Genomic DNA, 25336 nt, shown 5'->3' with positions numbered 1-25336 from the left:
GACCAAAATGGAACTTTTTGGTCATAATTCCACTAACCATGTTTGGAGGAAGACAAATGATGAGTTCCATCCTGAGAACACCATCCGTACTGTGAAGCATGGGGGTGGAAGCATCAAGCTTTGGGGGTGTTTTTCTGCACATGGGCCAGGACGACTGCGCTGTATTAAGGAGAGGATGACCGCAGCCATGTATTGTGACTTTTGGGGAACAACCTCTTTCCCTCAGTCAAAGCATTGAAGATGGGTCGTGGCGGGGTCTTTCAACATGACAGTGACCTGAAGCACACAGCCAGGAAAACCAAGGAGTAGCTCCGTAAGAAGCGTATCAAGGTTCTGGCCTGGCCTAGCCAGTCTCCAGACTTAAACCCAATAGGCAATTTTTGGAGGGAGCTGAAACTCCGTGTTTCTCAGCGACAGCCCAGAAACCCATCTGATCTAGAGAATATCTGTGTGGAGGAGTGGGCTAAAATCTCTCCTCCAGTGTGTGCAAACCTGGTGAACAACTACAGGAAACGTTTGACCTCTGTAATTGCAAACAAAGGCTACTGTACCAAATATTAACATTGGTTTTCTCAAGTGTTCAAACACTTATTTGCAGCTGTATTACACAAATAAATAGTTAAAAAAATCATACATTGTGATTTCTGGATTTTTCTTTTTAGATGATTTCAGACCCCTCCATGATTTCTAAGTGGGAGAACTTAAGGTGGAGCACTCATTAAAGTCACACAACAACATTTTTCAGATTTTGGAACTTGGTGCACACACAAGACACTCCCCATTATAAGCTGCCCCATCCATTTTGGAGAAAATTTAAGACTCTTTTTGCACTTCATGCTCATGAAAATACGGTAACTTTTTCCCATGACTCCTCTGGATCATCCAAATGGACATGGGCTAACCTAAAACGGGCCTGCCTGGAGGTGTGCTGATTTAACCAGGGGAAACATCTGTGCAATGCATGATTTTACACAGTAACCTTACAAACAGTGGTGCCAGCTCTCTGCGGGTCATTGACAAGATCGTTCCGTGTAGTTCTGGGGTAATTCCTCACCTTTCTTTGGATCGTTCATACGGCACAAAGTGAGATCTTGCTTGGAGGCCCAATCTGAGAGAGATTGACAGTCATTTTTGGCTTCTTTCATTTACTAATAATTGCTCCAACAGTTGATCTTTTATAACCAAGCAGTTTGGCAATTGCCCCGTAGCGCTTCCCAGCTTTGTGGAGGTATTCAATTTTGTCTCTGGTGTCTTTGGACAGCTCTTTGGTCTTAGCCATGTTAGCAGTTGGAGTCTTGTGTTGGTGTGGGGTGAACAACTGTCTTTATACAGCTAAAGATCTCAAACAGGTACCAATAGTTAAGAATAATAAGTGGAGTGCAAGTTGACTTTTTAGAAGCGGACATACGGGTCTTTGAGAGCCAGAATTTTTGCTGATTGGCAGGTGGTTGTCATGAACCAACGGTACATGGGTGGATCCAAATGCAGGACTCCAAGATGAGGACATAATGTTCAGTGGGTTTTATTATACACGAAAGTTGTGCAGGACAACACAGTCCAAGAAGGCAGGATGCAAAACACAAGAAACAATGTCTGATTACTATGAGTCAACTAAAGAGCATATCCAAAAGCGTGACTGGGCTATAATGGCGCAGTAACCTTGGATGCGGGAAAGCATACTTAACGAACTGGCAAAAAACAGTGACAAAACTCCAACTTAAATACATTGTCTAATCACAGTGCCTCATGTGACATAGCTGTGACCGGCAACAGGTATCAGAGATGAAAGCTAGGCCACGCCCCTCTTGGCTGTGGTCCTGCGATGCTCATGACTGTGGTCAAATATTTATTTGCAGCAGTAACATACAAATAAATGAAAAATCATACATTGTGATTTATGGATTGTCTGGATTGTCAGTTATCTTTTGCAACTACTATATGTATCACTTGCACTCAACTTATACTTTTGTGTCTTTGCAGCTCTTTTGGGAGAGAAGGTTGAAAGGTTTGCAAGCATCAGATGTCTCAGAGGAAGTTCTACGTACAATGGACCTGCCTAAAGGCCTACAGAGTAAGTTTACAGAAACCAAACCCCCAATACAGCAATTTTAGCTTCTGACCTGCTGTCTCAACAGGTGTTGGTCTAAACTCAAATGATGACACTCTGCTGTCTGCCATCGCCAGTGCTCTGCACATGAGCTCTGTACCTATCACGGGACAGACATCGGTGGCAGCTGAGAAGAACCCAGCAATCTGGCTGAACACATCCCAACCGCTGTGTAAAGCCTTTACTGTGACTGACGAACAAATCCGGTGAGAGGATGATTCTTGCTAATGAAATGTTGCTATTACTAGATTTAAGATTTTTTATGTGTGGGTTGAGTGTGATAGGAGATCTGCAGTAGCATTTCTCAAACTTTGCACAAAGGCACATACGGTATTTATTTTTTTACCCCAAATCAACAACAAGTTGATATACAGGTAATTATGTACTTTTACGCCATCTAGTGGAAAAACATTCCCGTGTGATACGGGATATCTATCCTCTACGAATGTCCTCGGGTGCACTGGTTAGGAATAGCTTTACAGCAGGGGTGGTCAATGTGTTGATGCCGTGTCGAGTTTTCGTGGAGAGAACATGCAAACTCCTCACAGGTGAGGCCGGGATTTGAACGCTGGTCGCAGAACTGTCAGTCAGACCCTCTTACCCAGGTGTGCTCAATACGTCGATTGTGATCGACTGGAGTTATGGTCGATCCTGACGGTGTGCTGAGAAAAAAAAAAAAGACATCACCATATTTGTTTTAACCTTGCTCACCGCGCATGTGCAAACAATGACAGTACAGGAAAACATGCTGTCAGCGAGTTCCCCCTTATTTTAAGCTCTTGCTTAAGAACAACAAACATGAGTATGGATGCTGCAGGAAAGAAGACAAAAACGTATCACTTTCATACAGAATGTGAGGCGGGCTTTTTTTTCATGATGTCCTTTTTGAAGTGCGTTCGCCTCATCTGCCGGTGTAGTGAAATGTGGAACGGAATTTTCGAACTGTTTATGGAAAGTACGACACCGACATTCCGCGGAAAACCAACCTGAGAATGAGAAAAGTGAATGAACTAAAATCCCAACAATTTATTAAGTATTGAATGCTCCTTTAAGACAACCAGCAAGTAGAAATATTGCCTCAATATTAATGATCAAAACAGCATAATTTTGCGGCACGGTGGCGCAGCTATAGAGCATTGGCCTCAGAGTTCTAAGGACTGGGGTTCAAATCCCGGCCCCACCAGTGTGGAGTTTGCATGTTCTCCCCGTGCCTGCATTGGTTTTCTTTGGGCACTCTGGTTTCTTCCCACATCCCAAAAACATGAAACATTAATTGGATACTCTAAATTGCCCCTAGGTGTGATTTTAAGTGTGACTGTTGTCTGTCTCCATGTGCCCTGCAATTGGCTGGCAACCAGTTCAGGGTATAACCTGCCTCCTGCTCGTTGACAGCTGGGATAGGCTCCAGCACTCCCGCGACCCTCGTGAGGATAAACGGCTCAGAAAATGGATGGATGGATGGAGGGAGAACATCATTTTGTTTTAGCACATTCAGGTTTTGGTCCTGTAAAAAGCAACAGTTAATGCCAAGCTTTGGTTCAATGAAGGGTGATTATCATCTTTTAATGTGAGCATTTGTGTTCAGTTTTTCCACTGGATTTTTATACAGACTACATTATGGAAACAATACATGTAGTGTATGTAATCTCAGGACTCTTTCAAATTTGATATTATTGTTATATAATGGGCTTGATCATCATTCTTGGAATAGAATGAGTTTGTGGGTATGGAATCCTTTTCTGTGGAAAGCTTGTTATAAACTGGTGAGGGACCCAAAAAAAGATGCATTGGTGGTGCCTGAGCAATTTTATCATGATTGTGGACCATTGGTTCATAAATGAAGAGCACTGAAAGAGTTTCCTGATGAAAAGTATGATTGTCGTAGCATTTAAATATTTGCCCTGTTTGCATGGGTTTTCTTCAGTGTTGTGGATTTCTTCGTCATCCCAAAAACACACCCATCCTTCCATTTTCTGAGCCACTTATCCTCACGAGGATCACGGGAATGCTGAAGCAAATCTGAGCTGTCATCGGGCAGGAAGCAGCATACACCCTGAATTGGTTTCCAGGCAATCACAGGACACATGGGGACAAACAACCAGTCGCAATCATATTCACACTTACGGGTAATTTATAGTCTCCAATTAATCCATGTTTTGGGGATATGGGAGGAAACCAGAGTACCCAGAGAAAACCTATGCAGGCATGGGGAGAACATGCAAACTCCACACAGGCGAGGCCGGGATTTGAAATTTTGTCTGCAGACTTGTGATACTAACACTAACCAGCTGCATTATGGTGCCACCATACACACAGATTTTCAAAATTTTCAATCGATGTCAACACGAGGTTGAATGGTTGTTCGTCCATATGACTTACAACCAGCCTACAGGGTACATGGGTGGACAAAACAATTTCTCTGCCAACACCTCCTTTGTTATAACCGAAATAATGTTGCTGAATGTGTCGTGCCACTCGATGATAACTTCCCATAGTTGACACCATGTTGTTTTGAACCCCAAACTAGTTCAGTCTGGCCGTTTTCATCTGTGAAAGGATCTTTCGTTGAATATCCTTAATATTCATTTCAAGCGTGAGCAAACGTTTGACAACTTTTCAATAGTATTAAGGCACGAAATTGGTTGGGGAAAAAAATGGATATCAAAGATATTGATTCAAGATAACCTACAGGAAGCAAATAACCTACGAGTGGGGAAAACCATCTTCTACCTCTTAGCCATAGACAGATTAGATGTGTGGAGATTGATGTAAGCTGTCCAACCAAGGTAATCAGTAAACTGAGAGGTGACAGATGATGAGAGATGTGAGTGATGAGAAACCAGGTTGAAGGAGGAAGTGCAGGATTTTGGAGAAAAACAGTCACACTGGGAAATGCACGCCATTAACAGTAAGTTAAATATATAGTAACATCCAGGTGGCTTTTTAAAGACAAGACAGAAAACACCTGCTTTATCTTTACTCATTTGCAAGGCAGATCACCCCTGCACGCATTAATCACAGTTATGCAGTCAGCTGTTTGTTGGCTTTCCATCGTCTCTAGCCTACCAGAACCCAGACGTCATTTATTTTTTTCCTGCTCCATCCATCCATCCATCCATCCATCCATCCATCCATCCATCCATCCATCCATCCATCCATCCATCCATCCATCCATCCATCCATCATCCATCCATCCATCCATCCATTTTCTGAGCCACCTATCTTCACAACGGTCAGTTGGGGGACTGCTGGAATCCATCCCAGGTGTCTACAGGCTGAAAGTTGGGTACACCCTGAACCGGTCGCCAGCAAATCACAGGGCACAAATAAATAGCTATTCGCACTTACAACCACAGCTACGGGAAATTTAGAGTTGTCACTTAACCTATCATGTACATTTTTGGGATGTGGGAGGAAACCAGAGTGCCTGGAGAAGAGTCGTCAGAAGCACTTTCAAAGGTACATGCTCACTCTATGAGCACGCACTGGATCAAGCAGGTGTGACTGCTTTACTCAAGGTGGCCAGCAGCTCGTCTTAGCACCGCCCATGTGCGTTCACCATCGCTCAGTTCGAGTTGGCTACCCGCTCAATATGGGTTTAGCTTTGCTCGGTGTTCGGACACTGAGAACCAGGTCAAAAACCGACACACAGAAAACACAAATTTTTGGTCGAAAACCTATTTGTACAAGCACCGAGTTGTTCAAATGCCCAAGTTCCACTCAAGATGTAACAAGTGGTGTATCAGTGAGTGCATCCTGGGGTGTGCCGCTCTTCTTTTGCTCCCATTTCACTCCTACTGTAAACTTACAAGACTATTTGGCAAGTTCATACAATAGCACTTGTCACTTTGCTGTAGAGCAGGTTGTTAACTGTGGCTTGAAATACTTTCCTGTGACAATGTTTGCCTGTTGTGGTTCGTAGTCATGCTGCATTGATTCAAATCAAAGCAGCAAAGTAGTTAATTAGTTATTTACTAAGCACAATTGTTGACAAATCTCTGGAGGCCCGTCACTTTCATCATTACTCAACGTCATTGAGTAAATTTTTAATGAAATTTGGTCTCATCATTATCCTTCTACTAGTTTATATACAGTGCCTTGTGAAAGTATTGGCCCCCCTTGAACATTTCAAACTTTCGCCACATTTCAGGCTTCAAACATAAAGATCTATTTTTTTTGTCAAGAATTAACAACAAGTGGGACACACTTGTGAAATGGAATGAAATTTATTGGATATTTTATAATTTTAAACAAATAAAAAAGTAAAAGTGGGACGCGCAATATTATTCGGCCCCTGTACTTTAAGTGCAGCAAACTCACTCCTGAAGTTCAGTGAGGATCTCTGAGTGATCCAAGGTTGACTGATGATGATAAATAGAATCCACCTGTGTGTAATCAAGCCTCCGTATAGATACACCTGCTCTGTGATAGTCTCAGGGTTCTGTTTAAAGTGCAGAGAGCATCATGAAGACGTTTAAAGCCTGATTTGGATACAAAAAGATTTCTCAATCTTTAAACATCTCAAGGAGCACTGTGCAAGCAATCATATTCAAATGGAAGGAGTATCAGACCACTGCAAATCTACCAAGACCCGGCCGTCCCTCTAAACTTTCACCTCGAACAAGGAGAAGACTGATCAGAGATGCAGCCAAGAGGCCCATGATTGCTCTGGATGAACTGGAGAGATCAACAGCTGAGGTGGGAGAGTCTGTCCATCGGACAACCATCAGTCGTACACTGCACAAATCTGGCCTTTATGGAAGATTGGCAAGAAGAAGGCCATTTCTCAAAGATATCCATAAGAAGTATCATTTAAAGTTTGCCACAAGCCACCTGGGAGACTCATCTAACATGTGGAAGATGGTGCTCTGGTGAAATTAAACCAAAATGTAACTTTTTGGCCGCAATGCAAAGCGATATGTTTGGTGTAAAAGCAACACAGCTCATCACCCTGAACACAACATCCTCTGTCAAACATGGTGGGGGCAGCCTCATGGTTTAGGCCTGCTTTTCTTCAGCAGGGACAGGGAAGATGGTTAAAATTGATGGGAAGATGAATGGAGCAAAACACAGGACCATTGTGGAAGAAAACCTGTTTGAGTCTGCAAAAGACCTAAGACTGGGATGGATATTTATCTTCCAACAGGACAATGATACAAAACAAAGCCAAATCTACAATAGAATGGTTCACAAATAAACATATCCAGGTGTTAGAATGGCCGAGTCAAAGTCCAGGCTTGAATCCAATCAAGAATCTGTTGTCAGAGCCGAAGACTGCTTTTCACCAACGCTCTCCATCCAACCTCACTTAGCTCGAACTGTTTTGCAAGGAAGAATGAGCAAGAATTTCAGTCTCGATGTGTAAAACTGAGAGAGACATACCCCAAGCAACTTGCAGCTGTAATTACAGTGAAAGCTGGCACTACAAAGTATTAATGTAAGGGAGGCGAATAATATTGCATGCCCCACTTTTCAGGATTTTAAAATATCCAAAAAATTTCATTCCACTTCACGATTGTGTTTCACTTATTGTTGATTTCTGATTTCTCACTTATGTCTCACTTATTGTTGATTTCTTTGTTTGAAGCCTGAAATGTAGCGAAAGGTTGAAAAGTTCAAGGGAGCCGAATATTTTTACAAGGCACTGTATAGTAGATATTTGTTTTTAAGGTATTAGCTCTCAAGTTTGAATGAAAAATAGCACATGCATGATGTAATTGAACATATATCTACATTAAATCATCATATAAAGCGTAACATAAAATTACATATCATAAAATCCTCTTCCATTCAGGAATTTATACAGTATTTTTTACATGCATAACATGAATGTGGATTAGTTGGATATTGTAAAGGAACATTCATTTAAAATATGCATACATGACGGCAGGGGGCACTGTGGAGACACATTCCAACTGACACTGTCTGGAAGTGTGAAGCTATCTGTCCAGTGGACCAAGAGATCAGAGGAAACAGCTGGCCAAAGCCATTACAGCAGACTCATTGGAATATGTCTGTCTCCACTCCTCTCTGGCCTGAACTTTTCACTCATTTCCTTTCATCAAGTGCTTCCTCCTGACATTTCTTGGCCATTTATTCTGCCCACTGTCTTTCCATTTTCCTACCGTTTTATTTTTGACTTTTTCTTTCAGTTACTTGTTTGGTTTTCAACACTCTTTGTCTGCTCCACTAATTATTACCCCACTTATATTTTCAGTCCCTTTTTTTAAATATACTGTTTGTCTTCAACCTGTCTTTGTTTCCAACTCCATCACTCTGTTCCTTTTTTCAACCCCTCCTCCCTCAGTCTACTCTATATCTACTCAGTCCCTCCAGCATTTATGCCTCCTGTGCTCCCCTTTTCTTATCTCTTTCCCCCATTAATTTCCAATTCTCCCCCCTCCCCTCTCTCTGAATGTGCTTGTCATCCTAAATCGCTCTCATTCCTTTTCTCTCTCCCTGCAATGCTCCTCTTAGTCTTCTGTGGACAGATACTCGGTCAAATTGTTTAGACCAAATTGTCCAGGGGATGGTTAAGTTTGAACTCCATTTGTTTTTCACCCTTTATAGCCTCAGGATATTATCCAGGACTTCTCCTGTCCTTAGTTACGATAATAGGTCTTTGAGATTAATTTAAAGCAGTGAGTAACATGTTCCCTATAATGCATGAATAAAAAAATAAAATAACAATGAACATTGTGAACAATTAATGTTTGATTGGTGAATAATATTCAAAAAGCTGTTTGTAAGACAAAAATATAAAAAATCATCATCAATCATGGGTGGCACCGTGGTTCAGTTGGTAAAGCATTGGCCTCACTGTTCCGAGGTCCCGGGTTCAATCCTGGACCCACCTGTGTGGAGTTTGCATGTTCTCCCCGTGTCATGCTCCTGCCTTCCAGCCCAGGCTGGGCGTGGCCAGCTAATCAGGAGGCGCACACCTGCGCCTCATCACGACTGGTTGAACCCGGTATATATAGGACCCTGGGGACGACTGGTCCTTCGCCAGATGGTTGCCTCTCATGCCTCATTCCCGCACCACTGTATGCCTGATGTTTACCTTCTGTGTACCGACCCACGCCTGTTACTCGACCAACCTCGTAAGCCTGCCGCTACTGCTACTTCTGCTTGTTTGGACTGACTCACTGATTACCGACCTTGGAACGAATAAAGGCTTCCTCTGTACTGCCTGCTTGTCTCTGGAGTCGTGGATTTGGGTCCGCCCTCGAGTCTCGTTCGTGATACCCCGTGCCTGCGTGGGTTTTCTCTGGGCACCCCAGTTTCCTCCCACATCCCAAAAACATGCAACATTAATTGGACACTCTAAATTGCCCCTATGTGTGAATGTGAGTGTGGCCGTTTGTCTCCATGTGGCCTGCGATTGGCTGGCAACCAGTTTAGGGTGTACCGTGCTTCCTGCCCGTTGAGAGCTGGGATAGGCTCCAGCCCTCCCCGCGATCATTGTGAGGATAAGCGGCTAAGAAAATGGATGGAAGGATGAACGGATGTGTAGCTTGAGGAAACTGACCACATTTTGGATGCACATTCCCTTGTGGGTTATGTCGTACACAGATCAAACAAGCCCTACAAAAAAAGTTTTTTGCACACAAGTTAAATCCATGGATCATGTAATGCCTTTGTACCAGGGCTACCATTCCCGCTGTTGAGACCTGAGACTTCCCATGGCTCAAGATTGCCGCCCACTTAAAAAATGTTTTTGGTAGAATTTTTTTTTTTTTTTGTATTTGTGCTGACATAATTCCCATTTTGTCATGTAGTACCTTATTTTTTTCCACATTTTTAGTTCTGCTGGTAAGCTCTGTTGTTGCATTTTGTTTAACACATCATCTCAAAGTATGTCTTCATTTGTTACATGGTCAGCTAATCCCATAAAGGTTTTGGCTGCTGCTTCTTTTGCTGTTTTATCTGTAAATCAATTTCCTTATAATTCTTTGTCTGTATTTGATGTGTGTACTGCACATTTACATACCTTGTGAGGATGAGAAAATGGATGAAAAGATTATCAATCATCATTACATGAGCACAAAGTACATAATTATGTGCTAATGGTTGTTGTTTTATCACATAACACCTCAACAAAACACATTCAAGATTGGGGTTGTAAGGTCACAAAATGTTCAAAGCCTATATCAATACTTTTTAAAGACACTGTATGTGCGGACGATGGACGTAAGGAATGTGATAATACGTCATCTTCCGTCCCCTTCTGCTGCAACTATAAACCCCGTTGATTGAGATTGACTGCAAGTGTGATACATGAGACTTTGCCCACCAACACTCACCAAGGAGACTGTGGAAAACAACGACACACACAAACAGGAACATAACATATATTCTACTGGCCACAATTTTGAACCAAAGAAACTTCTCGCCATTATTTTTGTCTGTCAAAGAAGACAAGACGACGATTTCAGAAGATGCTGAGGTGATATGGGACTCCTGCAGTTATAATTTTCAACTCCTTGTATTTGCTGCTTAATCTTCTGTAAAAAGCGTAAACATGAGTTATTATCGTCTATTTTTATAATGTAGGGAGCAGGAGCTAAAGGTGCACCAAGCCAGGAGGAGTCTGGAGGAGGCACTTATGGCTCACAGTTTGGCACAGGCTGCTGAAAACAGCAAAGAGATGTTCGAGGGGAAGGCAGCCTAAAGACAAAAAAGAAGAAAGTAAGAGACAGGTAAACATATTTACTCAAGTTCATGAGTATTAACAGTATAAAAGGAAACAGCCTTTCTGTGTCATATGTTTTTTCTTGTTAATTCTTTAAAGCCCAAGTGTCATCCCTATAATTCTAAAATAGATATTGTAATAAAAATACATATAACATGATTCACTTCAATGTCTACGAAAAAATAAATGTGAGCGGAGAGCGCGTCATCCATGCGCAAAGTTCCAGAAGTATCATTCTACGACATCCAATTGGTCGCCATATTGGCTGCATCCTCTGTACGTGACGTCACCTGGACATTCGCCAATGAAAACACGCGGTGCACTCTAACTATGGGAGACGAACACGTCCCTTCTGACACGGAAGCTCTTTTCAAAAAGGAAAAACCACACAACCGAGTGAAGTTACCGGGGCAATATTACACTATTGTTTCGAGCTCTCTAGGCAATTTTACACAATTGTTTCGAGCCATATTCAGATGATATGCGATCATGCCCAAACCGCATCCCCGTCCGATCCACTTCCGCGGCGGAGATGAGCCATTGCGGCTCATCGCAATCGGCCGGTGTGACTTATGACGGTTTAGGGGGTTGTTCATAGATGCCCCAGTACGCGATGAACAACACCGTCGAGCCGGGGCGCTTTACTGCACACATGCGGCTGAGTGAGGCATTCTTAGCTGGGTTCTTAGAGCTGCCACCTTCCGCAAAGCCTGACACGCAGCCTTCGCAGAAGCCGTGACCACCAAACACGGCGCCTCAGCCAATGTGGCTTATAATGGAGCCGAGCTGTGCTGCTTTAGGGGGTTGTTCATAGCCGCCGCAGTACACAATGAACAACACCGTCAAGCCTCAGCGCTTTAGTGCGTGCACGCAGCTGAGTGAGGGATTCTTGGCTGGGTTCTTCAGAGCCGCCACTGTCCACGAGCCCGAAGCGCAGCCTTTGCTGGCGTAGAGACTAATCAACCCGACCCCGTCTGATGCGCACAGCGACATATTTCGTACGCGGATCTTTTGTTACGTTATGAGAGACCGATTACGTGTTCCAGCCCCAAACTATAATTTTTTTAGTACCTGTATACACACCTACCTGTTATTCGGAACCCACGAAGCTCTCATCCTCTGCACCCATGCAATCCATTTTTCACGACGAACCGGGTCTCTTGCAAACTTATCAAGGGTAAATCCATCCTCCCGAGTGTTCAAGCTATGTCCAACAATGCAACAAACCGGCATTTTGGCTAACATGAAGGAACAACTAGCTACCTTCCCAGAGTTAAAACTAATGGAAACAAACGAGTCCATTTGGGGGCGCCGCTGTCCTTTACGTCACTTCCTGCTTCTTCTCGAAAACAAATCCCTTGAGAGGATTTTCATGGCGGGAGTTACAAAAAGCTGGATACATCAAAATAATGTTTTGTGGCGAAAAAACGCATGGGGCCATATTGGCTGCCGTTTTTTCATTAATAACATCATGCATTTCATGACAGTAGCCCTTTAAGCCTCAGTTTCCCCTTTTCCTTTTCTCAGTTCTTCTGCAACCTATTTCACATGACATAGACCAGAAACCTAATGCTCAAAGTAATTGATAAATACATACACACATACACACTTCTGTTCAGACAAAATCAGATAAACTCAGGAATGCAAGAGTGTAATGTCTACGACTAAATGCAAAGCCTTTTTTTTTCTCTTTTTAACCAGGACATTGATATTTTCTTTTTTTTTTTCATTTTAACTCATTTAAACCTTGACAGGATCCAGATGACCATCATTTTTTGTATTCTCACATATTTTGGCATGCTGGGGATTTTAATGGAATGGCAAACAGTTTTGTCACAGGGAGCATACTGTATTAGTAGAGACAACACAACCACCCACACTTGTACCATTAGTGAGGGAGAACTGAACCCATGTGCCTTGCGCAGAAGTCTTGTGAGTGAATAAACATAATAATAAACTACAATGTGTAACCTTTAACAACTAATTAACAGGAATAAGATATTTAAAATACTTTTTGACCATATCATTGTGTGCCCATCAGCTTCAGATGAACAAACTGCTAATATATTACTATCATGGGACTAATAAAGTTCATCTTATTAAACGCTCAAGGTTTCCATCCATTTGACCACTTTACACTGATTACTAAATCTTGAATCTTGGGTGAGTCAGCTGAATTTGTGTTGTAGGCGGGGTACACACTGGACTGATATCCCGTTAGTTACACAAAACAACCATTTACACTCAATGCTCACCCCGGTGGGAATTAGGGTTAGGGTAAAGCCATCAGATAAACTAATGCTTGTTTCAAACAACGTAAGACTTTAGCCCCATTAGAGGCCCAATTTGCTATTGAGGGGCATTTTCCCGCTTTGTTGGGAATGGCAAAATTTAGTGTGTTTAGTGTGTTAATTTAGTGTGAAATAATTAGTGAACGAGGCCAAATTGAAAAGTTTGATCTTCACTTCAACCAATAGGCTTGTGTCTTGCAATGGTGCATCACTTGTCTTGGTCGTCGTTGTCAATGTTTATTCACTTGCATCATATTGAAGAGAAACAAGATGAATTAACAGAACACTGGCATCATGTTTACATATAAACGTAAATGCTAACAGTAGCTTGCTAACTAGCTAGCTCCAAAACATTTAAGTTCCCTGCTTCAGTGCGATTTTAAAAGTATTTGAACATTGGTGCAAAAAATTATTAGTTTGAGGGTGTGTGTATTTATCCAACTGGGTGATTGTATGTTTTCCCCCTAAGAATTGATTAAAATGTGTTGATGTGGGGGCACATCTGGTGTGATAAAGTTCCTGTAGACAAAAGCTCTGTTGTTACCCATAAAGTGTGTGTGTGTGTGTGTGTGTGTGTGTGTGTGTGTGTGTGTGGTGTGTGTGCGCGTGTATGTGCACGCTCTGTTTACTCTAGGAGCCCAAAGATAAGATGTTTTTAAAGCACATTTGTTTTCTGTGTTGGGAAAATAGTCGATTAATGCAGATTTATGCAGATTGGCTGTTTGGAATTCGATGGGGCAAAAGAGCCGCTAAGAGTCGAGGAGTGATTACTAATGGGTTTTTATAGCTGGACCAGAGAGTGGGCAGTGGCCAGCAAACGTGTGTGTCCTGGGTTGTGTAGCTTGAGTTTTAAATCCTGGCAGTAATCACAGGGGATGTTGTGTTCACAGGGTGATGAGCTGTGTTGCTTTTACACCAAACATATCGCTTTGCATTGCGGCCAAAAAGTTACATGGTGAATTAAAATGAATAAACTTGCAGAAATCAAACAAAAAACCTCATTAAAATCTTGTACTTTTACAATGTGTGCTAGGGTGATTCAGTGACTGTCGAGTGTCCCAGGGAAACACAAAAGCATCATGGGTTAAGATTAACATCCCTCCTAGCCAATGGGATGCCAACAAGATGCTACGGCAATCGCCAATGAGAGATTAGCTCTATCGCACCACACAAACCAGGATTTGGATCATGGGTAAAAAATTGACATCCCTCCTAGCCAATGGGTTGCCAGGAAGATGCGACGGCGATAGTCAATGGGAGAAAATCTCTATCACGCCACACAAACCAAGATACAGGATGTTTACGTTAGATGGAATTCGGGGGCTGCAAATCCAGTCCCCATTTTTTTCCTTTCATATCCTGAATTTCCTTCGTAACTTTTTTGAGGAGGCATTGCGTAACCTGAATTTTTCGTTACTAGAGATGTCCATAAGCAGAGTTACCACTCTAATAATCTTTTATTTTAAGTATGACTCAGTATTGGAAGGACTATGCCCTTAGTACACATGCTTTGAACCGACACTACATCTTGACTTTTCAAGTTGCATATGAGGACTGTTTTGAAAATGCTGTCTGTTGGGAGAATGTAAAAAAAACTCAACAAATAACTCGATTTTACTTGATTGTTCTCATACAAATTGGCTCTTTCAGTTTGGGACCACCAGTAATGGAATAACTCTAAGCATAACTGTAGTGCTTTAGTTGATTGAGGTTATCAATTGGAATTGGAATTTACATTATCTCTTGAGGCTGTTGTGTGTCTGTCTCTATGTGCCCTGTAATTGGCTGGCAACCAGTTCCGCCTCCTGCCCGATTATAGCTGGGATAGGGTCCACCATTCCCGCGACCCTTGTGAGGATAAACATGTCAGAAAATGGATGGATTATTTCTTCAAGGAATCATTTTTTATTACCTGCATACAAGTCCACATTAACAATTACCATTTTGCACTTATAAAACGAATTAGTCTTTTTTTTTTTTGTGACTCCGGGGTTAGCGTACAATTAATATTAATTTATGGGTTTTTCATTAAATATTGGTACGCAAACGACAATAAAGCTATTGAATCCCTTTTTTCACTCTGGGAAAGATGGATTTAGGAAGTTTTCACTCAAACCTTGGCATTCCTTTTGAATGTGCAAGCTGGCTTTTTATCTGATGGAGAATAAGATGCACGCTTTTGACTTAGAAAAGACTGACACGCTTTGATAGGGAAACAGTGTCAAATATTCACACTCGGTGCATTTGTGTGAGAGGGAGATTATTCGCTGTGTATCTTGTAATTTCCAAAAGACGCTGATTCAGACTCCTGCTGCATTTCGTAGCCCTTAGTAATTAATGGATGTTAAGAAGAAGAATTATCTTCTTCAAAAGGCTTTCATAAGGCTGATAACCACTGAGTGCATGTCTGCTGTCAGTCATCCGAATTGGCTCGATTGAGCAGCAGATTATCAGGGTTTTGTAATTATTAGGAAGTAATTAAGACTGAGCTGGGGAATGTTCATCTTAAATTATTGAAGCACGGGCAATAAAATAATGCACTGCAAGATCATCACATACAACAACAGTAAAACAATGAAGAGTTATAATGGTTACCATGACGCCTGTTTTTGGGTGTTTCAGCCCACTGAAAACAAAATGGTCAGCAAAAACTAGAAATTAAAAATGAACCACTCATGAAGTCAACATGCTGTGAATCAGTTTGAAATGTTAGAAAAGGTGATTGCAACTTATATTCGGGGAATTCAAAAGTAGATGAAGCATTCAAACTTGAATGGGCTCTTTAAATTTTAAGATTTGGCTTGAGAAAAATATTATTTGACATGGCACCAAATGTTTTTTTTTTTAATTCTTCATATTCCAGAGCAGAGACAAGCAGTTTTAGTTATAGCCCACCCCCCTTTTGTTGACGCACTCACAGGGTAGAGGTGTCGGGGTTAATGGGGAAACTAATAGTTAGTGTGGAGGCATTCTACATTCCTTTTACTATTTTCCCCCTAGAAGCCTTTTGTTTTGTCTCCAGACTGTCTTCTGAGTGTTTTCATTAAGTGTGTTTTAAGGCTTCGAAGGCTTAATTTTGGCTTGAGTGGAGTGGTAAAAGTGGAAGAAGGATTATTTTCTTGGGCATAAACACGTTTCTTCAAAAGTACAATTTTGATGTTAATGTTAATGGAAGATGAAAGGAGAAGCATTGATTACTTCGTTGCTCACCCACACAGATTTTTCTGCAGAGGTGGAACTGTAGTCTGTATGGATGTGTAAATATTGACTGAGATAGTTCAATTCTCTGCTTCCTCCAGAATGGTATAAGTATCTAAAACTTGTGGAGTTAGTGTAAAATAATAAACGTAAGTAGAAGCGCTTTTTTTTTTTTTTACATGTAATCCGTTCCAAGACAACCTGTGGTTTTGTTTTATTCTCTTAAACATCATAATTAAGAAGTGTACATGTTTTGGTGAAACTAATGCAGAAATAACACATTACAATTCAGAAAGTTATAAATGACTAGTTATTGTACTTTTTCATATACTGGTATGTAATGCATCGTGTCAGTGATGTCCCCAGTAGTTCGTAATGACTTCACTCTACACCCTCAAACCTTGCTAGGTTAAGTCTTGCTGTAAAGTATAGTCAACCAGGATACAGGCAATTTGGAAAAATGTTGAACCATTCAAAATTATTATTAAAAAAATTACATTGTAATGTTTAAAAAACTGAAAAGGATGTAAGTCAATGTTTTAATACTTTTTCAAAATCATACAACTTTAAGAAAATCCACATCAGTGCTTCCTGCAAATTTCATTCCAGTTTGACGGTAACACCCCGCTCATAAAAAGGGCAGGAATGCCACGGAAATGTTACACTGAGAACTAAAGCATATTCATATAGATCATCATAGATCAAGTCATTTTATGTAATATTTGTGTGTAATCCTGATCCACACAATTGCATTTCACCGCTGGACACAAAATCTCAAGTGCATCTAATTTTGTTGTTCTGTAATTTACTGACAAAAAAAAAAATCACGATTCTGTTTTTTGTGTGTGCATATTTTCCTCAAAGTTTTGTCCAAAAAAGGGTCCTTGTTTAAAATTTGTACTTTTGACTGATTATACACACTGTCACAATAACGTATTCATTCTGCTTTACAGAGTTTCTCCGTTTACCAGCCTCAGGTGTATCGTCATCTTCATTTGGACCTTTAACAACAACCAAACAAAATGGTGCAACTTTTCCTCTTCAAACAAGTTGTTCCCCTGGCTGACATCACACAGAAATAATTCAATATTAAGGAAGCCTCCCATTACCAGGAATACAATGGGTACAGGGACACAAGTAACAGCAACAGTGCTCTACAGAAATTTGAAAAAGAGCAAGCTTCTAAAGTTGTCACTGATCAAAACGTTTCATAAACTTTTAAATAAGCTCTTAATGTGTGTCCGTTTTAAATTTTTTTACATTTTTTTATGAGCATTACCCTCATATTAAATAAAATCAGGGTGCAAACTGCTGGACGGCCTTTGCTAACTGCTTTAACTCTTCCTGTGCTCTTTAATTATGTTTATGTCCAAATTTTGTTAAAATGCTAAAATTGCTAAAATCAGGGGTTTTCATCAAATAATGCACAGCAATTTGCATGACTATGAAACAGAGAACTTATTTAATATTTTTTTTTGCTACCTTGACAGAACTGTCATGTAAATTTTTAGGACTAAATAAATGATTATATTTGCAAATGTGTTTTGTCTGTTAATGCCAGATTGTTTCAATGTATATTTTATTTCTGTATATTTATTCTGGTCATATAAAGAATTCTAAAAAAATCTATTAAAAATAAATCTTATTAATTTTAAATACCTTCTCAACATTATTCAACATCTTCTCTATAAAGCTACATTTGCTTTATGTTCCCAAAGGCCATGGCACCCCTGTCTGCTCAGAGTGTATCGGCCATTTTTCCCATTTAAGTTTTCAGGGACACGGATGCCTGTAAGTTCCCTCCTGACATGGCACTATGTGATGGGTTCCCTTCGTTTCTCACATGATAAGGTCCGAACCATTCTTCACAGTCTGTCAAAGCTTTCTAAGAATAAAACATGGACATGGCAGATTGCAGCACGTTTGCCCCCGTTGTACAGAAGAAGGCGTGAAAGCCATTCATTTTCTACATGATGCAGTTAAATGTTCAGAAAAGAACTATTTCAGTTTATAACTCAATATTTTGAACCAGGGTTCCATTCATTCCATTCCAAAAATGAACTTGTTCATAGTTTTTTTCTCAATACATTGGTGAGGGGTTAATCCCCTCAGAATACTGGCATTCATTTTTGTATTGTTGCCACTCATTCAGTCCACATTAGTGGCCAGCTGCAGCTTTCAGCCTACACTCATGAACAACATGTTGCGTAAATGGTATTTATTTTTAACTTGAGAAATTTAAAACTTGCAAGAAAGGAACAATGGTGTAAGGTCATTGCTAAAATAAATTACTATGTGATTGTAATATAAGTATGCATCCATCTATCCATCCATTTTCTTTGCCACTTATCCTCACAAGGGTCACGGAAGTGCTGGATCCTATCCCAGCTTTCAATGGGCAGGAGGCGGGGAACACCCTGTACTGGTTGCCAGCCATTCGCAGGGCACATAGAGACAAACAGCCGCACTCTCAATCACATGTAATGGCAATTTAGAGTGTCCGATTAATGTTGCATGTTTTTGGGATGTGGGAGGAAACCGGAGTGCCCGGAGAAAACCCACGCAGGCACAGGGAAAACATGCAAACTCCACACAGGGAGGGCCGGGATTGTACCCGGGTCCTCAGAACTGCGAGGCCAACGCTTTCCAGCTGTGCCACCGTGCTGCCCTAATTGAAGTATTCCAATACAAATTTTTTTCCGAGGAATCAATTTTTACAATCAGACTGTATTAAGATGGGATAGACTCCAGCATATCGGTGATCCTAGTGAGGATGTAGAAAATGGATGGATGGATGTACTGTAATTACAAAGAGCACATTCATTTACATTTACACACGGTCACTGACCATCACGAGTTCTCATGCAGTTGCAACATTTCTGCCATGAATGGTGACTATGGCTGCACTGAATTAGTTGCCATAAACCATTACAACTATCTGCTGACATCCATCCATCCATTTTCTGAGCCACTTATCCTCACAATGGTCACAGGGCGTGCTGGAGACTATCCCAGCTGTCATCGGGCAGGAGGCAGGGTCCTCCCTGGGCTGATTGCCAGCCAATTCCAGGGCACACGGAGACAACATTCACACTCACGATCACACCTATGCGCAATTTTTTATTGATGCATGTTTTTGGGATGTGGGAGGAAACCTGAGTGCCTGGAGGAAACCCACACAGGCACGAGGAGAACTTGCAAACTCCACATAGCACTCGTCAGTCCATGAAATGTTTCTCGAAAAGTCTTGAGAATCATCAAGATGTTTGGCAAATGAGAGACGACCCTTTGCATTCTTTACTGACAGCATGGGTTTTCACCTGGAGAGTTTACTGACAGCATGGGTTTTCACCTGGGAACCTCCCATGGATGCCATTTTTGGCCAGTGTCTGAGGCCAGCGAGGCCTGTAGGTCTTTCGATGTTGGTCGAGGTTCTTTTGTGACCTCCCAGATGAGTCGTTGTCACACTCTTGGAATAATTTTAGTTGGTTGTCCATTCTTGGTGAGGTTTGCCACTGTTCCCAGTTATCTATTTGTGGATAATGGCTCGAACAGTGATTCAGTGGATCCCAAAATCCGTGGAAATGGCTTTGTAACCATTTCCTAACTCACTTTTCCCAAATTTGCAGTTAGTCACAGTGGCTTTTTGATTTAACAACCTTACCTTTTCATTGAGGGTCAGAAAGGTTTAGATTTTTTTTTTTTTGCTGCCTTAATAAATTGAATTGTCATTACAAAACTGCATTTTGTATTTCCTTTGGTCATCTCTTAAAATTGGTTTAATGATTTGAAACCTGGGGGCATGGTGGTGCACCTGGAAAGCGTTGGCCTCACAGTTCTGAGGTTCCGGGTTCAATCCCGGCCCTGCCTGTGTGGAGTTTGCATGTTCTCCCCGTACCTGCAGGTGTTTTCTCCGGGAACTTTGGTTTCCTCCGACATCCCAAAAACATGCAACATTAATTGGAGACTCTAAATTGCCCCTACGTGTGATTGTGAGTGGGATTGTTTGTCTCAATGTGTCCTGCGATTGGGTGGCAACCAGTTCAGGGTGTCCCCCGTCTCCTGCCCGTTGACAGCTGCGATAGGCTCCAGCACTCCCGCGACCCTCGTGAGGGAAAGCGGCTAAGAAAATGGATGGATGGATGGATGGATGGATGGATGAATTTGAAACCTTTGTGTGTGTTAGATATCACCCCCCCCAAAAAAAAAACAGAAATGGGGGGGGGCTAAATACATCATTTTTATGGCACTTTAGTGTTAAAACTCAAGGCCCATGGCCAACGTCGATTATCTGAGTGTAAAAGCAAATCATGTTCAACTTCCATGATCTATGCTAAATTCTGTACCCAAATTTCCTCCATCCGGCCAATAGTTCTCACCTTCCCCAAGGTGATGTCAGCCAGGGATGAGCAGCCTTGACGGATGCGCTCAAAGCCTTCCTATGTGGAGCTCCAGCACCACTGATAGAGACAAAGGTGTAGACCACATGCCCGCCCCAAACCTGTGATGGGAACTTACCCCCTCCGGCTGAACCTGGAAGCTCGCCGCACCCACCTTGACCATGGTCAACGCTTGTAAGTGCAACCTTGCAGCCTATTAAAAGTACAGATTGGTGCATATTTGGGTTAGACTAACGAGAACAGTGATTCCTGCTATATGTCTGGCCACCCCGTTACAATTCAGCTTCCTAAACCAGTGTTCATTCGTTCGTCTTATCTTGTCTGTTGTATATTCCCCTATTAGCTCCTATTAAACTTTCTATAAAATTCATTATGTGCATCATTTATATCTTTGACTAAGGAGAACCAATGAACAGCTGTAACAAAGAATGTGAACTGTGTAGCAAACCTTAAAGGGTTATGAGATAGATCAATTAATAAAAAGGTTTCTCGTTATTTTTCCCAAGTTTTATAACACATAATCTAAAAATTACTCCAAACCGGACGTGATATATACAGCGTACTTAGCACCAAGGTGCTATTGACATGAACATTTCACCCAATGGCTCTTGGACAACTCTTCTCATTATTCTTTGGACTCCTCTGTCATAAATGTTGCAAGGAGCACCTGATCGAGGAAAATTCATGGTGGTATGATTGGCTTTCCACTTATTAGGGCTGAAATAGCTGATAATCATTTGCATTGACAATTGGCTGATTGCTGTTTTATTATTGATAGATTTTAGGCATTGCCTTGTCTTTCCATGCCCTTTTGCACCTGCCTCTGCTGATCTGTTTGATACTTTTTCTCTTCTGTCATTTCAAATTTTTACACACAACTTAATTTTTTTAGCTTATTTGTTCTACCTTCTTTGTAGGTTTGGGTTCAAAATGTGGGGGAATTTTCAAGTCAATAGCACCTTTGGAAGTATATTTAGTGAGAAAAATGGTGACATGTTAAATACTTATTTTAGCTGCCATATGTATTAGATTGGTCCTTTAACTAACATATTAGTGCATTTGTACTTTTTTTTTTTTTTAAATTGCCACCGATTATGTGCTGGTGTTTAGGAGATGACTTTCTTCTGAATTTAAACAGAAATGCCAGAGAAAATGAGGAAAGCTGTCATGAGGGTGGAGTCCTCATGAAAGAAACCTAAAATCAGAAGAATTATTTTAACAGTTAATTAACACCTTGCCAACCCCAGTGAGGACGGTCCGACAACGAGACAAAAGAAGCAGAGAAAGGATTGCAGGATCCTGCACCGGGCTGTTGAGGATAGTCTGGTGGAGTTTTTCCGCGAAAATGAACTGCTGCTTTCTGGATCTTCTATAGTAGGTACTCTCTACTGGAGCTTAATATTAAATAGACCTTGCTAACAAATCAACGCTTTATATACCCATATGCATGGACGTTCGGGAAATGCACAAATGACGCTCAATGTACTCCAAACGCCGTTCGTTTGACTTTAGTTACATGCTGTGTGCGCTACGGGATTGTTCAGTGGTCGTTGACAGGGCGCCAGTTCACTGCAAAGCAAACGATTAAGTAACAACCAAGTAAAGCTCGAGTTACGACTGACTAACGATAGCCAAACGGGTGCAACGCTCGGCGAACCTTAGTAAAACGTTCCACAAACGTTTTGAACGTTCTGCAGCGTTTTAAAATTTAACGTTGATGAAGGCTGGTCTCGGTGAGAACTTTTGTGCATGTTCAAAACTGTTTTTCTGGACCGGCGTTCTCTGCCGATTCCCAGCAATCATTGACGTTCACTAGCATTCAAACAACGCTCTTCTGGAGCTATCCCGCTGATCAAAACGTCATGGTGTGACGGGGCCATTAGAAAAAAAACATTCCCATGACTGTAAAGCAGACACATGATGGTTTCCATTCATCACGGTCTATAAACCACTGAAAGATAATGAAGTAGTGCAGGGACCCACCGTCTGATTGGCCGTGAGCGTGTGTAATGGGGGTGCTAGCATTCATGAAGCTAAGATTTTTTAGGGCATACTGGTCACTGCAGCTAAAGAAAATTGAGTAGCATGAATGGCCGCAACGGTATGGGGATACTTTGCATTCTAGCTATATTGATTGTTAAATTTGTAGTAAGTTGCAACAAAGACACAACTTAAATTCTTGAAGTGATAAAATCAATTTTAAATACAACAATCCCGCACAATTTCTTCAGCTAGAAACATAAAAGACGGTGAAACTCTTATTTCCCATCAGCTTGTAAATATGGAACCCTTTGCCCAACAATGCAACTACAAATGTAAATATGGGCACATCTGCTCATATAAAATAAATTCCTCCACCCATCCATTTTCTATACTCTTTACCCTCACGAGGGTTGTGGGCATGCTGGAGCCTACCACAGCTATGTTTGGGTGTGAGGTTGGGCACACCCTTAACTGATTGGCAGTCAATTTGAGGCGAACGAAGAATCATTTACGCTAATGTTCAGACCTACGTCCAATTTCGAGTCTTCAATTAGCCTACCATGCATATTTTTGGGATGTGGGAAGAACCTGGATTAGATAGAGAAAACCCATACTAACATGGGGTGAACATGCAAACTCCACACAGGTGCGGCTGGATTTGCTTCCGGGTGCCCCTGGGACTCAGATACTCTCAAATGCAAAATGACCCATATCTTACTCTGTTCCATTTGTTTTGGAGTTTGTTAACTACTCCATGAATTATGGTCCATAGGACCATCAAATTCATTGAAAAAGAGGAAATTAATCACAATGAAATTTGTGTGCCAGCTGGCTGGATACTCACGGCGTGCTTGAACTGGGCCATTCGGCAATGTTCCCTCTAATTTTTTACGTCTGAGCAAACACACGAAGGCTGTGAGCACTCCCTTTGACCACTGTGGGCAACATCAGATGTATGCACTGTGTTCAACCAGTGTCATCCATTTGAAGTTACATGGCTCATTGAAAGGTTCAGATAACATTCCCATCAGAACATTTTTAAGAACAATTTTGTGTTTTTGCAAACTTAGACTGAAAATGTCAACAAACAAAAAAGTACATTACAATACAAATGCATACCAAGGCAACTATTAACTATAAATTTTTATGTCGCTTCCAACTTTGTTTAATATAATATTTAACCCACAATGATATCCCTGTCTGTTTTCCTTGGTATAAAACTGATTTATTGCTTACAGCATGTCTTTTGCAATTGTAACCCGGTTAAAAAAAATTGGTAAAGGTAAAAGTTAACTATAATAGAGTAGCAATTAGGTTATAGGTTTTCTTTATGCAAAGTGGTGGAATATCTGTTAAACTGTGTGTGCTGACTTTATTTTCTTTTAGAGGGATTTGTATTTAAATGTGTTTGATTCATTTGTGAAAAGGGAATACTTTTATTTGTTGATTTATTGTGGTAACCTGGGTTTTGAGAGAGAAGAGAGAGAGAGAAAGAAAGAAAGAAAGAAAGAAAGAAAGAAAGAAAGAAAGAAAGAAAAAAGAAAGAGAAAAAGCTGGACAGTGTGACCGGGAGAAGTGGTTGAGGGAAAGGACAAAGAAAGTGAACAGTGGACATTTGTCAAAAGTTGATCAACGTGTTCGACAAGGACTGTTGAAAGTTCAACTGGGATAGTGTGTCGTTTGAGTGGCTAGCAGGGCCTGTGTGTTGGACCACGAGGGAGCAGACAAGGGCGATAGCGTCGAGCTAACACGGCGAACAAGGCCTGTGTTTGGACTTCAAGGAAGAAAAAAAGGACGAGGACCGTGAGGATGCTGGACAGAGGAAAAACCACCTTCACCTTCCTTCACACCTGCCTGGGGAAGCACCACAGTGACATTGGCTAGATTTTTTTGCCGGCTAGATTCATTTTTGTTTGGGCCCTTAGCTTAGGTTAGCCTAGCCATGTGTGCAGTGTGTACCTGTTTTGTTCAATTTATTTACTGACTGTTGAGTAAAGAGATTTGCTTTTCTAACCTATTGTTATTAAATGTTCACACTTTTTGTTGCATAACCAGGTTTATTTTTTGACAATCTGTAAGACAGTTAAAATATTAGTGAGTTTATTTGGTAGCTTGATTATTTAAATTAGGATAATATTAACTCATAAGGGAAATATTATTTCAGAGTCCTTTGAAGAGGGAATAAGTGCACAAGTAAAGAGTAAAGTTGTAATAGACATTTAGAGTAATTACCATTGAGTTAATTTATTAGTTTTCTACTTTGGAGTGAGGAAAGAACTCAGGTGGCTACCTCGTTGAAGTATTTTATACTAGAGAGGCGCTACACAATCCATGTTGAAAGCTGAATGATGCCCCCAAACAGTTTTAAGGTTAATGTTTTGTTCCCTCCTATATTTAAAATACAGAAATAGCTGATCCTCTGTGCGTTCATCGTCAGGCTGTGCCAAGGTGGAATTTTAACATTATACACCATCTCATCCTGCGCTTTCCACTTTGGCTTCAGAACAGATCATTTTTATTCAAAGAAAAAAATCTTGTCCAGTTTCACCACTTTTTCTTCTATTATTCACATACCCCTGGTGTTTGTAATTATGAGTGTACCCCTTTAAAATGAAGGGGGGCGGTCTCAGGTACACTAGGAAGTAGACTAGAGTGTGTGGTCCGG

The 25336-nt window shown here is 41.2% G+C and overlaps 1 protein-coding gene across 2 annotated transcripts in view; it reads left to right on the top strand.

Moving 5' to 3' along the window:
• Nucleotides 1–17830, top strand: part of mbd2 (methyl-CpG binding domain protein 2) — a 41202-nt gene extending 23372 nt beyond the window's left edge. For both annotated transcript variants that reach the window (XM_061801068.1, XM_061801067.1), the window contains exons 4-7: nt 1981–2071; nt 2136–2313; nt 10661–10806; nt 17242–17830. In XM_061801068.1, coding sequence (XP_061657052.1) covers nt 1981–2071; nt 2136–2313; nt 10661–10778 — 387 coding nt within the window. In that variant the 3' untranslated portion in view covers nt 10779–10806; nt 17242–17830. The remainder of the gene's footprint in view (nt 1–1980; nt 2072–2135; nt 2314–10660; nt 10807–17241) is intronic.
• Nucleotides 17831–25336: the final 7506 nt, after the last annotated feature.

Source organism: Syngnathoides biaculeatus, chromosome 17 (assembly GCF_019802595.1).
Source record: "Syngnathoides biaculeatus isolate LvHL_M chromosome 17, ASM1980259v1, whole genome shotgun sequence".
Taxonomy (NCBI): Eukaryota; Metazoa; Chordata; class Actinopteri; order Syngnathiformes; family Syngnathidae; genus Syngnathoides; species Syngnathoides biaculeatus.
The sequence above is the reverse complement of the archived record's forward strand: the minus strand, read 5'-3'. Positions and strand labels throughout refer to the sequence as shown.